The 17,941-nt window shown below is 42.1% G+C and overlaps 1 protein-coding gene across 1 annotated transcript; it reads left to right on the top strand.

The window, feature by feature from the left end:
• The first annotated feature begins 326 nt into the window (after positions 1-326).
• On the top strand, positions 327-16,486 carry TRIM4 (tripartite motif containing 4). The gene is made up of 6 exons (XM_072837118.1): positions 327-797; positions 5,571-5,666; positions 6,320-6,550; positions 11,085-11,107; positions 11,344-11,441; positions 14,848-16,486. Exons 1-6 carry the CDS (start codon positions 405-407, stop codon positions 15,432-15,434), a joined length of 1,428 nt encoding a protein of 475 aa, XP_072693219.1. The 5' UTR covers positions 327-404; the 3' UTR covers positions 15,435-16,486.
• The last annotated feature ends 1,455 nt before the right edge of the window (positions 16,487-17,941 follow it).

The raw sequence follows: 17,941 nt of genomic DNA, 5'->3' as shown, positions 1-17,941 counted from the left end.
GGCAGACGCGAATCTCATCTCCCCGACGCGAAGGAAGGAAAGACCCGTTAGTGCCTCCCGGCTCGGCTCTTCCGGCTGCGGCTCGCCAGGACTCCGCGCGTCCGCTCTAGGCGTTCCCGGAGCCAGTTCCGCATCTCTATGGTTGGCCCGAGGGCAGCCAGCATCCCGTCGTGCCCCGCGGCCAGGCCCGGGCAGCCCTGCACCGCCCTCCCGTCGCGGAAACACCGCCGCTGCCAGGCTCGTGCCCAGGCTCCGCAGCGGGCGCGCACGAGGGAGGGCGGGACCCGAGCCTCGAGCGCGGAGCTCCCGCACTGCCCCCTTCCGGCCGCCCGCAGCCAGCCGGTCGCGCCCGCGCCCGCCCCCGGCGTCCGACACAGAGCCCGACCCCGGGACAGAGAGGCGACATGGAAGCCGAGGACCTGCAGGAGGACCTGACTTGCTCCATCTGCCTGGACTATTTCGAGGAGCCGGTGTCCATCGAGTGCGGCCACAACTTCTGCCGCGGCTGCCTGCACCGCAGCTGGGCGCCGGGCGGTGGCTCGTTCCCCTGCCCCGAGTGCCGCCATCTGTCGCCGCCCGCCTCGCTGCGGCCCAACTGGGCCCTGGCCCGGCTGACGGAGAAGACGCGGCGCCGCCGCCAGGGCCCCGTGCCCCCCGGCCAGTGCGGCCGCCACCGGGAAGCGCTGCGGCTCTTCTGCGAGGAAGACCAGCGGCCCGTGTGCTTGGTGTGCAGGGAGTCCCAGGAGCACCAGGCGCACACCATGGCGCCCATCGACGAGGCCTTCGGCAGCTACCGGGTGAGCCGGCCGTGGCGGGGCTGCGGTAGTCTCGGGAACGCTTACGTTGACCTCGAGACCCGCCAGGTGGCCGCTATTCCCGCTGAATAAGGACGACCCCCTCCCGCCCCCGGGTGCAAATTTAAAGCGATTGACCGATCGCAGAGCTGGGCTTGAAACTGGGATGGGGAGGGTCTGCGGAGAATTTTCAAGGTACTGGCCCCTGGGAGCTTCTAGTTGAAGACAGTCATACCGGGAGGGTGTAGGTCAGTGTCGCCCTATAGAACCAGGATGCGAGCCACGTTTATAATAAAACTTTCCTAGTGGTAAAAAGAAACGGGTGGTGCTAATTTTAATAATATACTTTATTGAACCCAATTATCCAGACTGTTATTCAACAGTAATCGCTATGGAAAATTATCGTTAAGATATTTTACTTTTGTTTTTCATAATAGGCCTTTGCAGTCTGTGTTTATGTTGACTGTCCACATTTTGGGTGCTCACCTGGCTAATGGGTATTGTATTGGACAGTGCAGATGTATAGCTACAGGTGTTAACAGACAACTGATGTTTTGGGAAAAGCCAGGCTTGGAATGATGAGGCGGGGGTATGTTACGATCTTTCTTTCATCATTTGGGAAAAATCACTTAAATGTTTGAATTTGAGGATTATGTGTCCTGCCAATTTTATGGGTTAAGGAGTTTCAGTTGGATCAATCAGTTTATCTTAATTCTGCTCCAGCCACACTGCCTTTTTGCTTTTGTTTCAAGCCTGTTCTCTTTCTCTTACCTCCACCTTCCGCCCTTTACATCTTTTTAGCTTTTAGCTTGAAGACTTTCCTTGATCATCCTTTCCAGAGTAGTCCTATATCCTTCTATGCTGTAACTCCAGTGGTCTCCCAACAGATTTGGTATCTAGTAAGTACTGCTTGAATATGTGGGTTGAATGAAACAAGTGTTTTGTAAACTATAAAATGCTGTACAGTTTTATCAATTGATTACAAACAGGAGATATGCCAAGTGGCACTACAAAGTATACATCCATTCCTTCACCCAGTAACATTTATTTATGCTTACTATATGCCAGGTGTTGTTCTAGGATCTGGACATAAACGGATAAGAAAGACATAGACCTTGTCTTTTAGGGGACAGCAGCGTGTAGACCAAAAATTTCAGTGTGTGAATGAGTTACCCCAGTTTGTATCAAGTGGATCAAAGGTCTGAGGTTGATCAGGGAAGAGTGGGAAATGGTTTCACCAAGTTGAACAGAAACTCACTCTTGGAGGGTGAGTACAATACATAGGGGAGAGGATATTCAGGCGAAGGGAACAGCATATTTAACTGTGTGGTGGCTTGGAATGGCTTGTGATGAATCTAAGAGGACTGGAAGTTGCTCAGTATTTCTGGAGAGTAGAGGGAGGGAGGACGCTTGGAATTTGGGTTGAAGAACTTCTTGGTGTTGCTCTCCTGCCACTTCGTGGCAGTTTCTGTTATTGCAGGGGACGAGTTTTCTAATCCTGGAATTCTTATTTTTATTTGGGGGAGTGGGGGGAGGCTGTTCATATTCCAGCTGTGGCAGGATTCAGTCTTGGAATAGAACCAATGATACAGGATAATTCGTGCATGCTGGAATTGTTAAGGGTTTTTTTTAAAAAAAACTGAAAAATGCTATTTAAAAGTTTTTTTTTTCATTATTAAACAAAAATGAAAACTTAAAAAATTCTTGGTCATATTCAAAACGACTGATCTGATTACGGACCTCCCATGTACATCAAATTTGATAGTAATCACAAAATAGCAGTTACATAATTGATAAATGAATACAATTATTTGAAATAGCTTCCCAAATAGCAGGTTATATGCCTATTTAAGTTAACAATTAGGGATGATAAATAGATTACATAAGGTTAGAAAGTGTTGTATTAGAAAATAGCATAGGTGATTTTGTGATGTATAACAGAACTATATAAATCCCTTTACAACCTAATCTCATCCCCTCTCAACATTTTAATATGCAAGTTCCAAGCAAATGTGAAAGTTGGAGGAATTTTATAGTAACACAAGTATACCCGCATCTACATTCTGCCACTAGCATTTTACTCCATTTATCACTTGTCTATTCATCTGTCTTTTCTCTGCATCCATCAATTCCTATTTCCTTTTGAGGCATTTAAAATTAATTGCAGACTTCCTCCTGTACTTTAGCATGCATACTGTCTACCACACTTAATGTTTGTGGTGTTTTTTGAAGTAACAATACAATTAAATATGCACATCTTTAGTATATGTTTGCTGAGCTTTGACAAATGCACACACTGGGCACCTTAAATCCTCAAGATAAAGAATGATACCGGGGTGCCTGACTGGCTCAGTTGGTGTAAGATGTGACTCTTGATCTTGGGGTTGTAAGCTCGAGCCCCACATTGGAAATTACTTAAAAATAAAATCTTATATACATAGGGCAGCCCCAGTGGCACAACAATTTAGCGCTGCCTGCAGTCCAGGGTGTGATCCTGGAGACCCGGGATCGAGTTCCACATCAGGCTCCCTGTATGGAGCCTGTTTCTTCTGCCTGTGTCTCTGCCTTTCTCTCTCTCTCTCTCTGTGTGTCTCTTATGAATTAAATAAATAAATAAATAAATGAATAAAATCATATATATATATATCAATAAAAGACCATATCATCACCCCAGAAAGCTCCTCCACCCTCTTTCCCAGTTAATCTCTGCTCCCCCCCCCCCCCACGCAACCACAGTTCTAATTTTTTCCACTGAAGATTAGTTTAGCCTGTTGTTCTGGAACTTCATATAAATGGAATAATATTGTCTGTACTCCTCTATATAGGCTCCTTTTGCTCAGCATTAGTTTGATATTCACCCATTTTGTGTGATCAGTAGCCTGTAACTTTTTGCTACTGAGTCATATTCTGTTATATGAACATACCACAGTTTATCTTTCAATCACTGCATACCTGGGCTGTTCCCAGTTTTTAGCTCTTATGAATGAAGCTGATATATTCTCATACAGGTCTTTTTGTGGACATACACGAAAGGGAGAGGAGCAGAGAGAGAGGGAGAAGCAGACTCCCCATTGAGCAGGGAGCCCCATGCAGGACTCGATCCCAGCACTCCAGGATCATGACCTGAGCCAAAGGCAGGCACTTCACTGACTGAGCCACCCAGGCGCCCCTTAGATCTCTTTCTTGACCCTTAACTGCTAACTGTACCGATTCGGATGTCCCGCACACAGCTCAAACTCAGTTTATTCAAGTTGAATATAATTTTTCACCTTCTATTTACACACCACTCATTTCCCCGTATTACCTAATTTGGTAAATAGCCCACAGTCCTAGGGGTCAAGCCGGAACCCAGGGGCTGAATCTGGACTCCTTTCTCCTGCAGCCCTTTGGTAGCCAGTTCCTGCTGGTTTTCCTCCTGTGTGTGCACGCCTTGAACCTGCCTGCTTCTGTCTTCCGGGTGCTGCCCCTCCATAGCCCATTTGGTTAATTCCTTTTATTTTTTAAAGCTCCCTCAGGTTTTTAAATTACAAAATGGTATATGCCTTTTGTAGAAAATCAAACAAAACAAATTTATAAAAATTTTAGTCCTCCTTTGCCCCAATTTCCAAGCCATTTCTATTCCCCAGAAATAACCAGGGTTAATAATAATTAGATATATATTTTTCCACATTTCTATTTAAATACAAACACACACACACATAGGGGCACTTGAGTGGCTCAATCATTGGTTGAGCGTCTGGCTCTTGATTTCATTTCAAGTCATGGTCTCCTGATAGTGGCATTGAGCAGGGTGGAGGGCTCCATGCTCAGTAGGGCGTCTGCATGCCCTTCTTTCCCTCTGCTTCTTTCCCTGCTCACACATGCCCCCTCTCTCTCAAATAAATAAATCTTAAAAAGATAAATACAGATTTCTATGATACTATTGTCTTGCAGCTTAGTTTTGTTTTGTTTTGTTTTTTTAACATAAGATAGCATAGCATCAGCCTTAATGGGATGAGCACTGGGTGTTATATCTTGGCAGGTCGAACTCCAATAAAAAATATACCAAAAAAAAAAAAAAAGATAGCATGTCAGTATATAGAGAGCTGCCTGAGAGTGGTATAGAGTATCAATATGCCATAATTTATTTCATAATTCCCCATTGATGGATAATGAATAATGCTGCAATGCATGTTCCTATACATACTGATTATTTTTACCAGTGTTTCTTTGGACAGATTATTGGAAGTAGGATTATGCACATTTTAAATGATTCTAAATCCTGCTGGTTGCCCTTCAAAAAGATGGCAACTTTTGGGATCCCTGGGTGGCGCAGCGGTTTAGCGCCTGCCTTTGGCCCAGGGCGCGATCCTGGAGACCCGGGATCGAATCCCACGTCGGGCTCCTGGTGCATGGAGCCTGCTTCTCCCTCTGCCTGTGTCTCTGCCTCTCTCTCTCTCTCTCTCTCTCTGTGTGACTATCATAAATAAATAAAAAAAAAAAATTAAGATGGCAACTTTTTACAAAAATCTCATACTATTATAGTGTCAGAGGCCTCCCTTGCCAATATTAGATATTTATTAATCCTCTAATAGTTTTCATTTTTTGCCAGCTTAGTAGGCAGACTCTATATAGTGTTAGGAAGATTTCAGACCAGAATACTTTTTATGCCTAAGTCTGTAACTGTCTTCCACATTTTCTCAATTTCATTTCCTGTTTGTATTAGGTGAGTTTTAGCTCTTGAACAGTCAGGATGCTGGGGGAGATGATTTCTCTGATATGTGTTTCTGCCGGCAGGACAAGCTTTGTAAGACTCAGTGTAGTCTGAAGGACAAGATAAAGAAAGCCATGCATTTACAGGACATGGAAGTGAAGAATGCTGCTGAGTGGAAGGTAATAGCAGAAGCTGTTGGGCATTTCTTGCCCCTGGGGCCCTTTGGTATTGTTGGGAAGAGTTGTGAGTCTTCCTGAAGATAAAGTGATAGAACAGAAAGTGTCTGTCTCTGCTGACCTGTGGCTTTGGGCGATGGGAGTTTCACATACTTCATCCCCATGTCTCTAAGGAAATGTTTTCTCCTTCCCACTTTTTCCTAAGTATACTCCCTAGGTTGTAGTTGGTTTGGGTCCACGGCACTGTGGAAAGGAAATTGGCTTTGCTTTCAGAGATACTAGTCTAGTTGGGAGGCACGAGGTGCATGCATACATGCCCACCTAAAGTTTTAACGAAACTAAATTGTAGGTGTTCTGGAGGCTAAACCAACGAAGAGATGCAAAAGTGTATTTTAGTTTACAAGGTATACAAATAAGGCATTGCCACCAGCAGTAGAGACTCAAAGGTTACAAAGAATGAACTAATACTATACAGGCCAGTCCAAAGATGCCAAGTAGGGTATAAATAGATTAGCAGAAACTTGCAGAGGGCGGGCAGGAGCTTTCTGGAGGAGTGATTAGGATGCAAGCGCCAGGGATGGTTGGGGAGTCGCATGCATGGAACTGAGGAGCAGGCCAGACAGAATAAGGACTGAATGAATCTCATGTGGCTCTAGGAAAAGGTGAAGAGTCAGCGAATGAGACTCAGCGTGGAGTTTGCAAAACTGCACCTCTTCCTGACTGAAGAAGAACAACAATTTCTTCAGAGACTAAGTGAGGAAGAAGAAGAGATGAATAAGAAACATGATGAGAACATGTTAAAGCTCCATCAGATAATCACTTCCTTGAAGCAGCTCATCTTAGAGATCAGAGAGAAGAGCCAGAGCTCCACCCTCGTGTTGCTTCAGGTGAGACAGGGGAGGGTTTGGTTAACATTGCTCGCCCAGCTGCCCTGGTCTTTAGAGCAGAATGTCTTTCCTGGTGAGTGGGTTTAATAGAAGTGTATTCTCACTGTTGATAATTGCATTACTACTGTCATTGTACAATTAAAGAGTTGAAGATTTACCTTGCAAAGGAAATTAACATGAAAGGTATGCTGAGCTCAGGTATTATGAGATGCCTACATTCACTTGGTCTAATAGTTTGCGTAGGATCTGAGGCACATCTAAGACTTTTCATTCATCTTATTTATACATTTATTTTTTATTTAAGATTTTAATTCTTTATTTGACAGAGAGAGCACAAGCAGAGGGAGCAGCAGACAGGAAGAGAGAGAAGCAGACTCCCGGATGAGCAGGGAGCTCAACGTGGGGCTTGATCCCAGGATCCTGGGATCATGACCTGAGCCAAAGGCAGATGCTTAACTGACTGAGCCACCCAGGCACCCTTTTTGTGTACATTTATAATTCTTTGTTAAAATAGTAAAGCAAAAAAACCCTAAAATCACAAAGTAGATAACTGTGTCAACAGATTTTAAGATAAATTTTTCTTACTAATTTTTAATCATTCTATCATAGCTTGACAATATCTTTGCTCTTAGCTCCAGATTTTGATTGATATATTCATTTATTATTTTGTTAATTAATTTATTTATTTTTGGTATATTCATTTAAATAATTTCTAATATCTGGCAACCTTTAAAAGGTTATAATTCTAATTCATTAGCACTCGGGTGTCTGGCTGGTTCAGTCAGTAGAGCATGTGACTCTTAAGGTTGGGAGTTCAAGCCCCACATTGGGTGTGGAGCCTACTAAAAAAAAAAAAAAAAGAAAGTAAAAAGTAATTCATTAACACTTAGATTTGGGATATTAAGCCAGTTTATTATCAGTAGTCCTTCCTTGGAGTTAATCTTTATATCCTCGGCAGGTCAAGTGTCCTTATAACTATTTCAGTTTTCAGATAGGATTCAACATTTGTGACCATCTTCTTTTTTTACTGCTGAGATAATTCACCTTTGGTCTTAGATCCCTCAGAACCTCTCCTTTCTCCATATGATGTCTCTGAAGAGGAAAGAACTGTTGAAGGACCCTTCAGTCTATGATTACTTTTTTTTTCTCTCTCATTAGGAGACAATGTTCTACCTTTAAGAAAGAGAGACACATGGACCCACTCACCAGTTATTTTCAGCAAGAAATCACTAGCAGGGTGTTATATGTCATCTAAGTGTAATGATTTCCAAGAATTGTCTAGAACTTTTGTAACTTGCCTGAGCTGTGAAGTTCCAGTTACATATCCAAACATATACTCTAGGATAACACATGTAAACATTTTTTTTTCAATATAGGTTTAATATCTACTCAGAATCTGAAACCTCATAGGTACACATGAACGAGCAGAATGCTTACCAAAAATATATCAGCCGATATAAGGGCAAGGTAGGGAAATGATTAAAGAAGATAGAACTAGATGATAGAGTCTCAGGGTCTAAGAGAACTTATTTTACCAATTCTTTCACCCATCTATGTATTTATTCCTTTATTCCTTAATTTTTAGCCCATTAGTTAATTCCATTCTTAGAATTATAGACACAAAACAAAACAAAACAAACAAACAAAAAAACTATAGGAACATCATAAAAACTATACTGTTGTACCTAATTTTTGTCTTTTTATTTGAATGTGTTCTTGTATAATACACAGTATTGCTTTGGTTTACGTATTTTTAATTTATGCAACAATTTAATCTTGTTGCATTGGATCTCTTGCTTTTTTCCTTAGACACTATGTTTCTAAGATCCATTCCTGTTGTCATATATACATTGGGTTTACATGTCCATCTACCACACTTTGCCAGTTCCTTCTTCCAGTGATAGAAATCCAAGTTGCCCTAGCACTATTACCACTATAAGTAATGCTGCAGTTTAATCATTAATACCTGAAATTCTTGTTTTTATTATTATTTTATTAGTTCTTGGGTTTGCTCCATAGCTCTAGCTCTTTCTCAGCCTCTGAAGCTGGCCTGCTTAGCTTATCTACATTGACCCTTTCATTTGCTGGTAAATGTTTTTAAGCTATATTTTCACCTTTAAGTATTGTGTCCACAGATTCAGACAGCCTTGATTTTATTGTCGTAATACAATAAACATGTTTAAAAACATTTTAAGTATAATATCTGTAGAGAAAAATGTATAAATCATAAACTTGACAGATTATCACCAAGGGATCCATCCATGAAACCACCAGCCTAGTCAAGTAATAGAACACGAGTAGCCTGCCAGATGCCCTGCCCTCCACCCCTATGCTTCTCTGTGAGGGTGCTCTTCCTCCAGACTTCTCACATGGTTTCATTTTGCCTGTTTTTGAATAAGAGTTTCAGTATGTGCTGCTTTTGCTTACCATTATGTTGTGAAATTAACCCATGTCACTGTAGATGGCAATTTGTTTCCTCACTGTGTAGTATTTCCCAACCAGGAGTGATTTTGCTCCTTCAGGGCAGTGCTGGAGACATTTTTGGTTGTCACAACTTGGGGGGGGGGTGGGGACTCCTACCAACATCTGGTATGTAGAGGCCGTAGATGCTCCTAAGCATCCTATAATGCACAGAACATGCCTCCCATCCAGCTCCCAGCAAAGATTTATCCAGCCCAAAATGTTAATAGTGCCAAGGTTGAAAAACCCTGCTGTATAGTATTCCATTGTATTAATATACCAAAATCTACTATTCATTTTACTGTTAGCAAAATTTGGGTTGTTTCTAAAAGTTTTTACTGTTAATTAAAAAAGCAAGTTATGAACATGACTTTTTGATGCACGTATGTCCACATTTCTACCAGTTGTGTATCTTTGAAAGCAATTCCTAGTCACAGGGCATATATGTTGGTTCAGCTTTGCTATAACAAACTATTTTCCAAAGTGGTTGCACCAGTTTACATTGTGACTTGCAATATGTGAGAGATCCAGTTGCTCTCTATACTAGGCAGTTCTTAAAATCGTCAGTTCTTTAATTTTGGCCATCCTGGATGATGTGTAATGTTATCTCAGGTCCTCAGTCAGCACCCTTTCTCTCCCCCAGAAAAGGTAGATGCATTTCCCTAATGCCTAATGAGGTTGAGTATTTTTTCATGTGGCAATTAACCATTCTCATACTTTTTTTTTAAAGCTTTCTTGAGGTATAATGTACATACCTTGTAATTCATCCCCTTTAAGTGTACTTTTTATAATTAAATAAGTGATTTTTTACAACTTTACCAAGTTGTGGAAACCTTACCAAAGTCCAGTTTTAGAGTATTTCAAACACCCCAATAAGATCACTCTGTGCTTGTTTATTTTTTATTTTTAAAAGATTTTTATTGGGATCCCTGGGTGGCGCAGCGGTTTAGCGCCTGCCTTTGGCCCAGGGCGTGATTCTGGAGACCCGGGATCGAATCCCACGTCGGGCTCCCGGTGCATGGAGCCTGCTTCTCCCTCTGCCTGTGTCTCTGCCTCTCTCTCTCTCTCACTGTGTGCCTATCATAAAAAAAAAAAAAAAAAAAAAAAAAAAAAGATTTTTATTTATTTATTTATTTGAGAGAGGGAGAGAGAAACAGAGGGAGAGGGAGCAGGGAGCCCTGCTGAACAGGGAGCCTATGTGAAGCTCTATCCCAGGACACCAGAATCATGACCTGAGCAGAAGGCAGATGCTTAACTGATTGAGCCACCCATGCAGCCTACTTTGTGCTTGTTTATAGTTAATCTCTGTTCCTACTTCCAATCTCAGACAACCTACTTTATGACTCCATAGAGTACCCTTTTCTAAATATATAAACAGAGTCATACAGTGTGTAGTTTTTTGTCTATGGAATCTTTTATTTATAATGTCTTTGAGGATCATTCATGTTGTAGCATTTATTAGTATTATATTTGTATTCCTTTTTTTATTCCTGAATAGTATTTTATTATAGTATATACCACATTTTGTTGATTGTTCACCAATTGATGGACATTGGGTTGTTTCCACTTTTGGCTATTATGAATGATACTACCGTGAACATTCACCTGCCATTCTTTGTGTGGACATATGCATTTATTTCTCTTGGGTAGATGGTAGGAGCAGAATTGCTGGGTTGTATCATGTATTTATATTTAATTTGTTACACTGCCAAACTGTTTTCCAGTGTGGCTGTATCATTTTGTATTCCCACGACATCCTCACCAACACTTGTTACTGTCTGTGGTTGAAAGAGAATAGATGGAGAAGTAGGCAAAAGCCAGGAGAGAGTTAGCATCATGATGCCAAAGGAAAAAGAATAGTTTCAAGGAAGGGATTGGTTAATAATGTCGAAACAGTGCAGAGAGGTCATGTGAGAAAAAAGACACCATGTGTTCAATGCATTCGTTTTGGCAGCATGAGGTTATATGTGACATTAACAAAAGTTACTGACAGAAAAGTGTCCACTCATAGAGTTGAGTACTAGATCTCAAGAGGAGGGGATGTAACTTAATTATATTTTTATTCTCTTCACAGAATCCAAAAGATGTGTTGAACAGGTATGAGCTGCTGCTTTCTCATGGTGGCCTGAGTCGGGGGGAAATAGGCCTGGGCTCCATAGATTGGTGTGGGTACACCTTGAGAGTCTGGGTGGAGGAGTTCTACCACTAACTTTCACAAGGGGCGGGTGGGAGAGCAGTGATCTGAGCTTTGGGCTTGGAACCTTCAGTGGGAGTTGGGGCCTTGGCTGCCCGAGTTTTCTCTGAAGAAGAGCAGGCTTCTATGCCTTCCTTAGGAGTGAGAACCAGGATGTGAACTATTCCCCTGAAATTCTAAAGATGAAGACTGTGTGCCAGATACCAATGATGAAGGAAATGCTGAAGCAATTCCAAGGTAAGCATGGTTGGAGCTCCCAGAAATCTTTAAAATAAGAGAATAAGCAATGAGAAAAATCTAGAAAAGAGAGGAAACAGAACATGCAGCCAGCAAGAGGGTCATGAGGAATGGTGGTAACTAGAATACATGGGTATATGCTTCATTCAAGAAGCATTCACTTAACATGTTACCCTGTGTTGTAAGGTGTTTGTGATACAAAAAGGAAAAGACTGATTCTAAGAATTTAAGCAAACTAGAAAGACAGACTCCTATCACTTACTGTGCCATTGTGGGATCTACTGTTTATCATGGTATAAATAAAATATGGAAGTCAGAGAAAGAACTCTGTTGCAGGGGAAGTGGGGAGTTTTCATACAGAGGTGACATTATTCTGAGATTTGAGGGATGAATAGGTGTTTGTCAAGTGGAAAATGGAGGTACACTCTTGTAAGTAGAGGGAGCAGCATGAGCTAAGGTGTGGAGAAAGTGGAGAGGAGGGTATCCAATGTGACTAAGCCATAAGGTGCATTGTGGGGAAAGGCAGGAGCTGGTTGAGATGGTGAGTACAGGAAAGTCTGAAGATAAACTTATTGGATCTCCAGGGAAGTGCCAAGGCGTGTGGGTGTTGTAAAAGCTACACAGGCACATCCACATCCCTGATGAAGAACCATATGGTGGATGTCTACTTCCAGCTAAGATGACGTATTGGGGACTGGATTTACTCTTTAGCCTGAAACTTAGCTAACTAAAAAAACAAAAATAAAACAGACACAGTATATGAAACAACCATTTTCCCAAACCTGGATATCAAGCAGTACAGGACAAAGAAATGTGAAACAAATGAAATGAACTGTATGATTTTCTCCAGCCTCCAGCCTTAAGAGAGCTTCCAGGCCATCACAGGGAGTGGTAGGGGAGGTGGAGCCAGGTTGAGGAATGGAACGGCGTCCAGGGAGAACAAAGCAGTGAGAGCTTGCAGAAGACTGGCGAGGAGAGAGCCATCCAGAGGGCGATGATCTACAGAGGTGCCCCCTGAATTTTCAGCAGAGTAATGACCACTGACCAGCAAATGATTTTGAAGAACTATCTTAGACTGAGCAAGGACGTTTCAAAAAATGATTAGAAGGAATAGTTCCTGGTGCTCCCACAAGGCCTAAACAAAGCCTGTTCCTAGCAGCCATACTAGAAGACTCTTAATTCCTGGGAAACTAGAAGACTCTTAATTCCTGGGAAAGTCTTGCCTCCTTAGTGGTGAATAATTAACCCTACACTGGGCACTGCTTTGGACCCACCTTATAAATCGTGAATACTAGATCCAAAAGGATCAAATTATTTCAAAGTAACTGCATCCCAGGACAAAGCTCAAGAAAAATTTTAAAAACGAGCACCTAACAATGTATATTTACAATGTCTGGCATCCAATCAAAGATTACTGGGGATGCAAAAAGGTAGGAAAGCATGACCCATAGTGAGAATAATTGAAACTGACCTAGGATTGACCCAAATGTTAGCATAAGCACAGAAGGACTTTAATATAGTTATTATTGCTATCCCATAAAGAAGTATTTGGAGACGTGGGAGATCTAAAAAATCCCAAGTCAAACCTCTGGAGATAAACTACAGTGATTGAGACTAATACATTGATTGGGATTAACAGGTGATGAGATGTTGCAGAAAAAATGGTTAGTGAATTTGAAGGTGCATCAGTGGAAACTACAAAATGAAACACACAGGAAAAAACCTTAAGCCATGAAAAGAGTGTTGGTGAGCTGGGGGATAATCTTATGCAGCCTTATGTGTGGTAAGTGGGATTCCTGAAGAAATGAGTGGGATGGGGATGAGACAGGAAAAATATCTGAAGAAATAGCTCCAAATTTTCCAAATTTGGTAAGTACCATAAGTCTATAGATCCAGTAAGTTCACAAGCCCTAAGCACAAGAAATATGAGGGAAACTATACCTAAACCAGTGTAAAGAGAACATTTTGATGCAAGAAGAGGAAAAAAAAAGAACATGGTACTTAACAATGGAAAAAAAGGATGATGTTCCATTTCTCTGAATTCACCAAATACTTAAGAAAGAAATTTCAAAAAAAAAAGAAAAGAAAAGAAAGAATTCTCCATTCTACATGAGCTCTGAACAAAAAAAACTGAAGAGGGAAGAATGCCCAATTCATTCTACCTGGCCTGCATTATCAGGATACCCAGATCAGACAAAGAGATTATGAGAGAAAAGGGCGATAGATAAGTGTCCCTCATGGACACAGAAGAATTCTGAAGATAATTTTAGCAATTTGAACCTATCTACATATTTACACATAATGCATCACAACCAAATGGGTTTTTTTCTAGAAAAGCAAGATTGGTTTAACATTTGAAAAATCAGTGTAATTCACCACATTACCAAACTAAAAAAAAAAAAAAAAAAGGAAAACTATATGAACACCTCAGTAGATGTAGAAAAAGCATTTGTCAAAATCTAACATCCATTCCCAATTAAAAAAAAAAAAAAACTCTTGGGACACCTGGGTGGCTCAGTGATGGGAGCCTGCTTCTCCCTCTGCCTGTGTCTCTGCCTCTCTCATGAATACATAAATAAAATCTTTAAAAAAATTCAATAAACTGGAGAGACATGGAGAGTCTGGGAGGAAAGAGCTTTGGGAGGCAGGGAGGCCAGGGAGGAAACTAGAGACACAGTTCAAGTGGAGGATGTTGAAACTGAATGAAGATGGTGGCAATGGGATGGAGAGGAGGCAAAGAACTTGAGTGGTATTTCAGAGGTGAAATTGATAGGACTTGGTGATGAATAAGCTATCCAGGGTCAGAGGGAAAGAGGAGTCAGAGAACCTTAAGATTTCAAAGTGTAAGTGTTTAGGTGGAGGTAGTGCTCTTATAGCTCGGAGAATACAGAAGACAAGATATCTGCATGTAAGGGCTAGGAGTTCTAAGAGGATGGGAGGGGACTTAGGATAGTGAGTTGCGTTTTGAGTGATCTGTTATGTGCCTGTGGAGATGCCCAGCGAGCATTGAGGGGAAAACTTGTCAACAGTGCCACCTCCATGTCTCAGTGCAAAGCCCCAGCCTATCAGCCATCTCGGTCTGGTCTGATTCAACAAGGCAGAAGTTGGTAACATTTCTCCCAATTTAATGCTGTTTGTGAAGACTTGGGGCCATGAAATAATGAGCTTCCTGTTTTTAGGTCTTAGTGGTTTAGAGCAGAAGGGAAATGAAGATTTTACTGTGCATAAGGCCACCTCGTGGCCTGCTAGGCCCAGCTGAGGGTGAGCTGAGAGGCAGTGGGGAGTCTCATCCTTGACAGTTCTTGTTAGGAGAAGTTCTGAACTGAAGCTGGAAGAGGGGCATTTCTGGAGGAGGGTTGGTGGTAAGCTATTGCATTATAAATCACTGCTCTCGTTTTCTCTGCAGTGGCTGTAAGTGTAGCTGTGGATACAGCTCATCCCAAACTTGTCTTCTCCCAGGATGGGAGATACGTGAAGAATGGAGCATCAGCCAGTTCTTGGCCATTGTTTTCTTCAGCGTGGAGCTACGTTAGTGGATGGAGGAACCCTCAGAAGAACGCAGAGTTTGTGGAAAGATTTCAGCACTTACCCTGTGTTTTGGGAAAAAACGTTTTCATTTCAGGGAGGCATTACTGGGAAGTTGAGAACCGAGATAGCCTGGAGATTGCTGTGGGGGTGTGTCGGGAGGACGTCATGGGGCTTGCAGATGGTTCAAAAATGTCCCCCCATGTAGGAATCTGGGCTATTTGTTGGAGTTCTGCTGGCTTTTGGCCCCTAACAAGCTCTCCTGTAAGTCCTACCAAGCAAGAGCCTGCTCTTCACCGGGTGGGGGTTTTCCTAGATTCTGGGGCTGGGGACATCTCCTTCTACAGTGCTGTAGATGGCACGCATCTCCACACCTTTTCTTGCCCTCTGGTCTCCCGCCTCCGGCCATTTTTTTGGTTGAGTCCATTAGCATCTTTAGTCATCCCAGCAGTGACTGGTGGGAAATGAGGTTGTTCTTCTCTTGCCCAAGAATCTCCTCCCGTACCCCAGCCCAGAGACATACATCCCTTGGCCCTCTGCTCTCACTTCCCACATACTGGTCCAGGGAGCACATCAGTACTGTCCATTCCATTTCATGTTTTGTTCACTCCCTGTGTGTGTGCTGTGCATAGACAGGGATGGCAGACCCCACTGGTTGCCTTCCCAGCAGCCACTTGCTCCACTTCCCTCCTTCTCTTCTGGTTCTTCCTAATTGAACTGTTTGATGGGCACCCTCCCTGCGCTTCAGGAGAGCCAGTCCCACATGAGGCAATTCTGGCCAATGAGCCTGGATGAGAAATTTTCTAAGGTGCTTCTGGGGAAAGATTTTATAGCTTTAAAGAAGAGGTGTTTGAGGAGACACAGCCCCTTTTCTGATATTAGCAGGTGTCTTGGAACTGCGGAGAGCACAGTAACAGTGGAAAGGAAGAAAACATGGTCATTGGCATCGCTGGACTATTGGAATTTCCTTAATCTGAAATTTCTTATTATAGGAGATGATTGCTCCCTTATTGTATAAGGCAGTCCAGGTTGCCTTTTGGTATAGGATTATTTCACTGTCCCTGAAATTTGACAAATTTGTAGACTCTGCTTTTGTTCAGTCATGTAATTCTTCTCTCCAGTAAGTACCGATACCCCTCACTTTTCTGGACCAGAAAGTTGAGATCTTCCCTTACTCTGCCTGCGTTTGCTGTTACTGTTCTTCGCCCACCCACGTCTGTGCCCTCAAGTATTCATTATGGTATTCATCTGTCAGATTCTTACATTGGATATGCAAGGTTTTAATGTCACACCTAAAATGTTGGGAGACACTTGCTAAGTATTCACACTGTGGTGCTGGCCTCTTCGGTAATGCTCTCACACAACTCCTGGCGAAGCTCAGTGTAAGATGGAAATTAAAATCCTCTTTCTACAAGTAAGAAAACAGAACTTTGGAGGAACTCAGTACTGTTTAGCTGGCAGATGAGAGTGTTGGGATTAAATGCAGATTTGTCTGAAATAAAAGCCTGTGCTCTTTTCTAGTCTGTGTTTATTTTATTTTATTTTTATTCTGTTTATTTGTAAGTATTTATTGAGCGCAGATTATAGGTCAGCATCACCTTTATTTTAGGTTTTTGTTTTGTTACATGTTTTTTTCCGTGTATATGTACTTTCCTGCATTTTAGCTTTCTTCCCTACATTATAAGCTCTCAGCAGATTATAATAGATGCAGGGTAGTTATTTTTAAAACAATGATTATTTCTCTCTGGTTGGGTAAGTCATGTACTTATAAAATTTGGAACATACAAAAAATATAAAGTTGAAAGTTACTGATAATCTCACCACTTCTAATATTTTAATATATTTCCTCCTAGACTTTCAGTAGACTTTCTGGCAGCGACTTAACAGGGTTTCTTACAAAACCTCCAACATCTTCCCTAACCTCTCCTCCCCTCTTATGTTCCTATCCATCCTGGCTTGTCTTCCTCTTCGCCTGAGCAACCCCTCATTTAATGATTTCTGTTGAGTTCTCCTTAACTTTCCAAGGTACTTGCTGTTAGGAGTTGAATTGTGTCCTCCAAAAAGATATGATGAAGTCCTATCTGTGAATATGACCTTATTTAGAAATTAAGATAAGGTCATTAGGGTGGGCCCTGATACAATATGACTGGGACTGTGATAATTAGAGGGCAATCTGCAGGTGTGCATGGAAATGCTGTGTGAAGACACAGAGGGAAGATGGAAGAAAACAGATGAACATATGGGAAGAGGGTAAAGAAAAAAAGGAGAGGGACACCTGGGTGGCTCAGTGGTTGAGCGTCTGCCTTTTGCTCAGGGTGTGATCCTGGGGTCCAGGGATTGAGCCCCGTATTGGGCTTCCTGCAGGGAGCCTGCTTCTCCCTCTGCCTATGTCTCTGCCTCTCTGTGTGTCTCTCATGAATAAATAAATAAAATATTAAAAAGAAAAAAAAAGGAGAGAGGGAACTAAGCCATAAGTGAATCTTGATAGAGAACAAACTCAGGCTTGAGGTGGGCAGGGGATAGGCCTGGTAGGTGATGGGTATTAAAGAGGGCACTTGCTGTGATCAGGAAAAAAAAAAAAAAAAGTTACTGTTCTTTCCAACCTTGGTCCAGCAGAATGGCTCCCTCAAAGAAGGGTAGTGAGAAGAAGGGCTGTTCTGCCAAAGAGGTAGTGGCAAGAGAATATACCGTCAACATTTACAAGCATCCATGGAATGGGTTTCAAGAAGTATGTTCCTTGAGCACTCAAAGAAATCTGGGAATTTGCTATGAAGGAGATGGGAATTCAAGTGCACATTGACACTAGGCTCAACAAAGCTGATTGGCCCAAAGGAATAAGGAATGTTCCATACCGTATCTGTGTGTGGTTGTCCAAAAGACATTGGATGAAGATTCACCAAATGAGCTCCATATATTTTAACCTATGTATTTGTCACAACTTTCAAAAATCTGCAATTAATGTGGATAAGAACTAG

Source organism: Canis lupus, chromosome 8 (genome assembly GCF_048164855.1).
Source record: "Canis lupus baileyi chromosome 8, mCanLup2.hap1, whole genome shotgun sequence".
NCBI classification, from domain to species: Eukaryota; Metazoa; Chordata; class Mammalia; order Carnivora; family Canidae; genus Canis; species Canis lupus.
Note: the sequence above shows the minus strand (reverse complement) of the source record. Positions and strands in the feature narration are given on the sequence as shown.

Bases quoted from the DNA above. Each gene is read 5' to 3' on its own strand.
- TRIM4 (XM_072837118.1), top strand. From the start codon at position 405: ATGGAAGCCGAGGACCTGCAGGAGGACCTGACTTGCTCCATCTGCCTG. The intron at 5,667-6,319 runs GTAATAGCAGAA...ATGTGGCTCTAG, and splicing joins AGAATGCTGCTGAGTGGAAG to GAAAAGGTGAAGAGTCAGCG. The intron at 11,442-14,847 runs GTAAGCATGGTT...TTTTCTCTGCAG, and splicing joins AATGCTGAAGCAATTCCAAG to TGGCTGTAAGTGTAGCTGTG.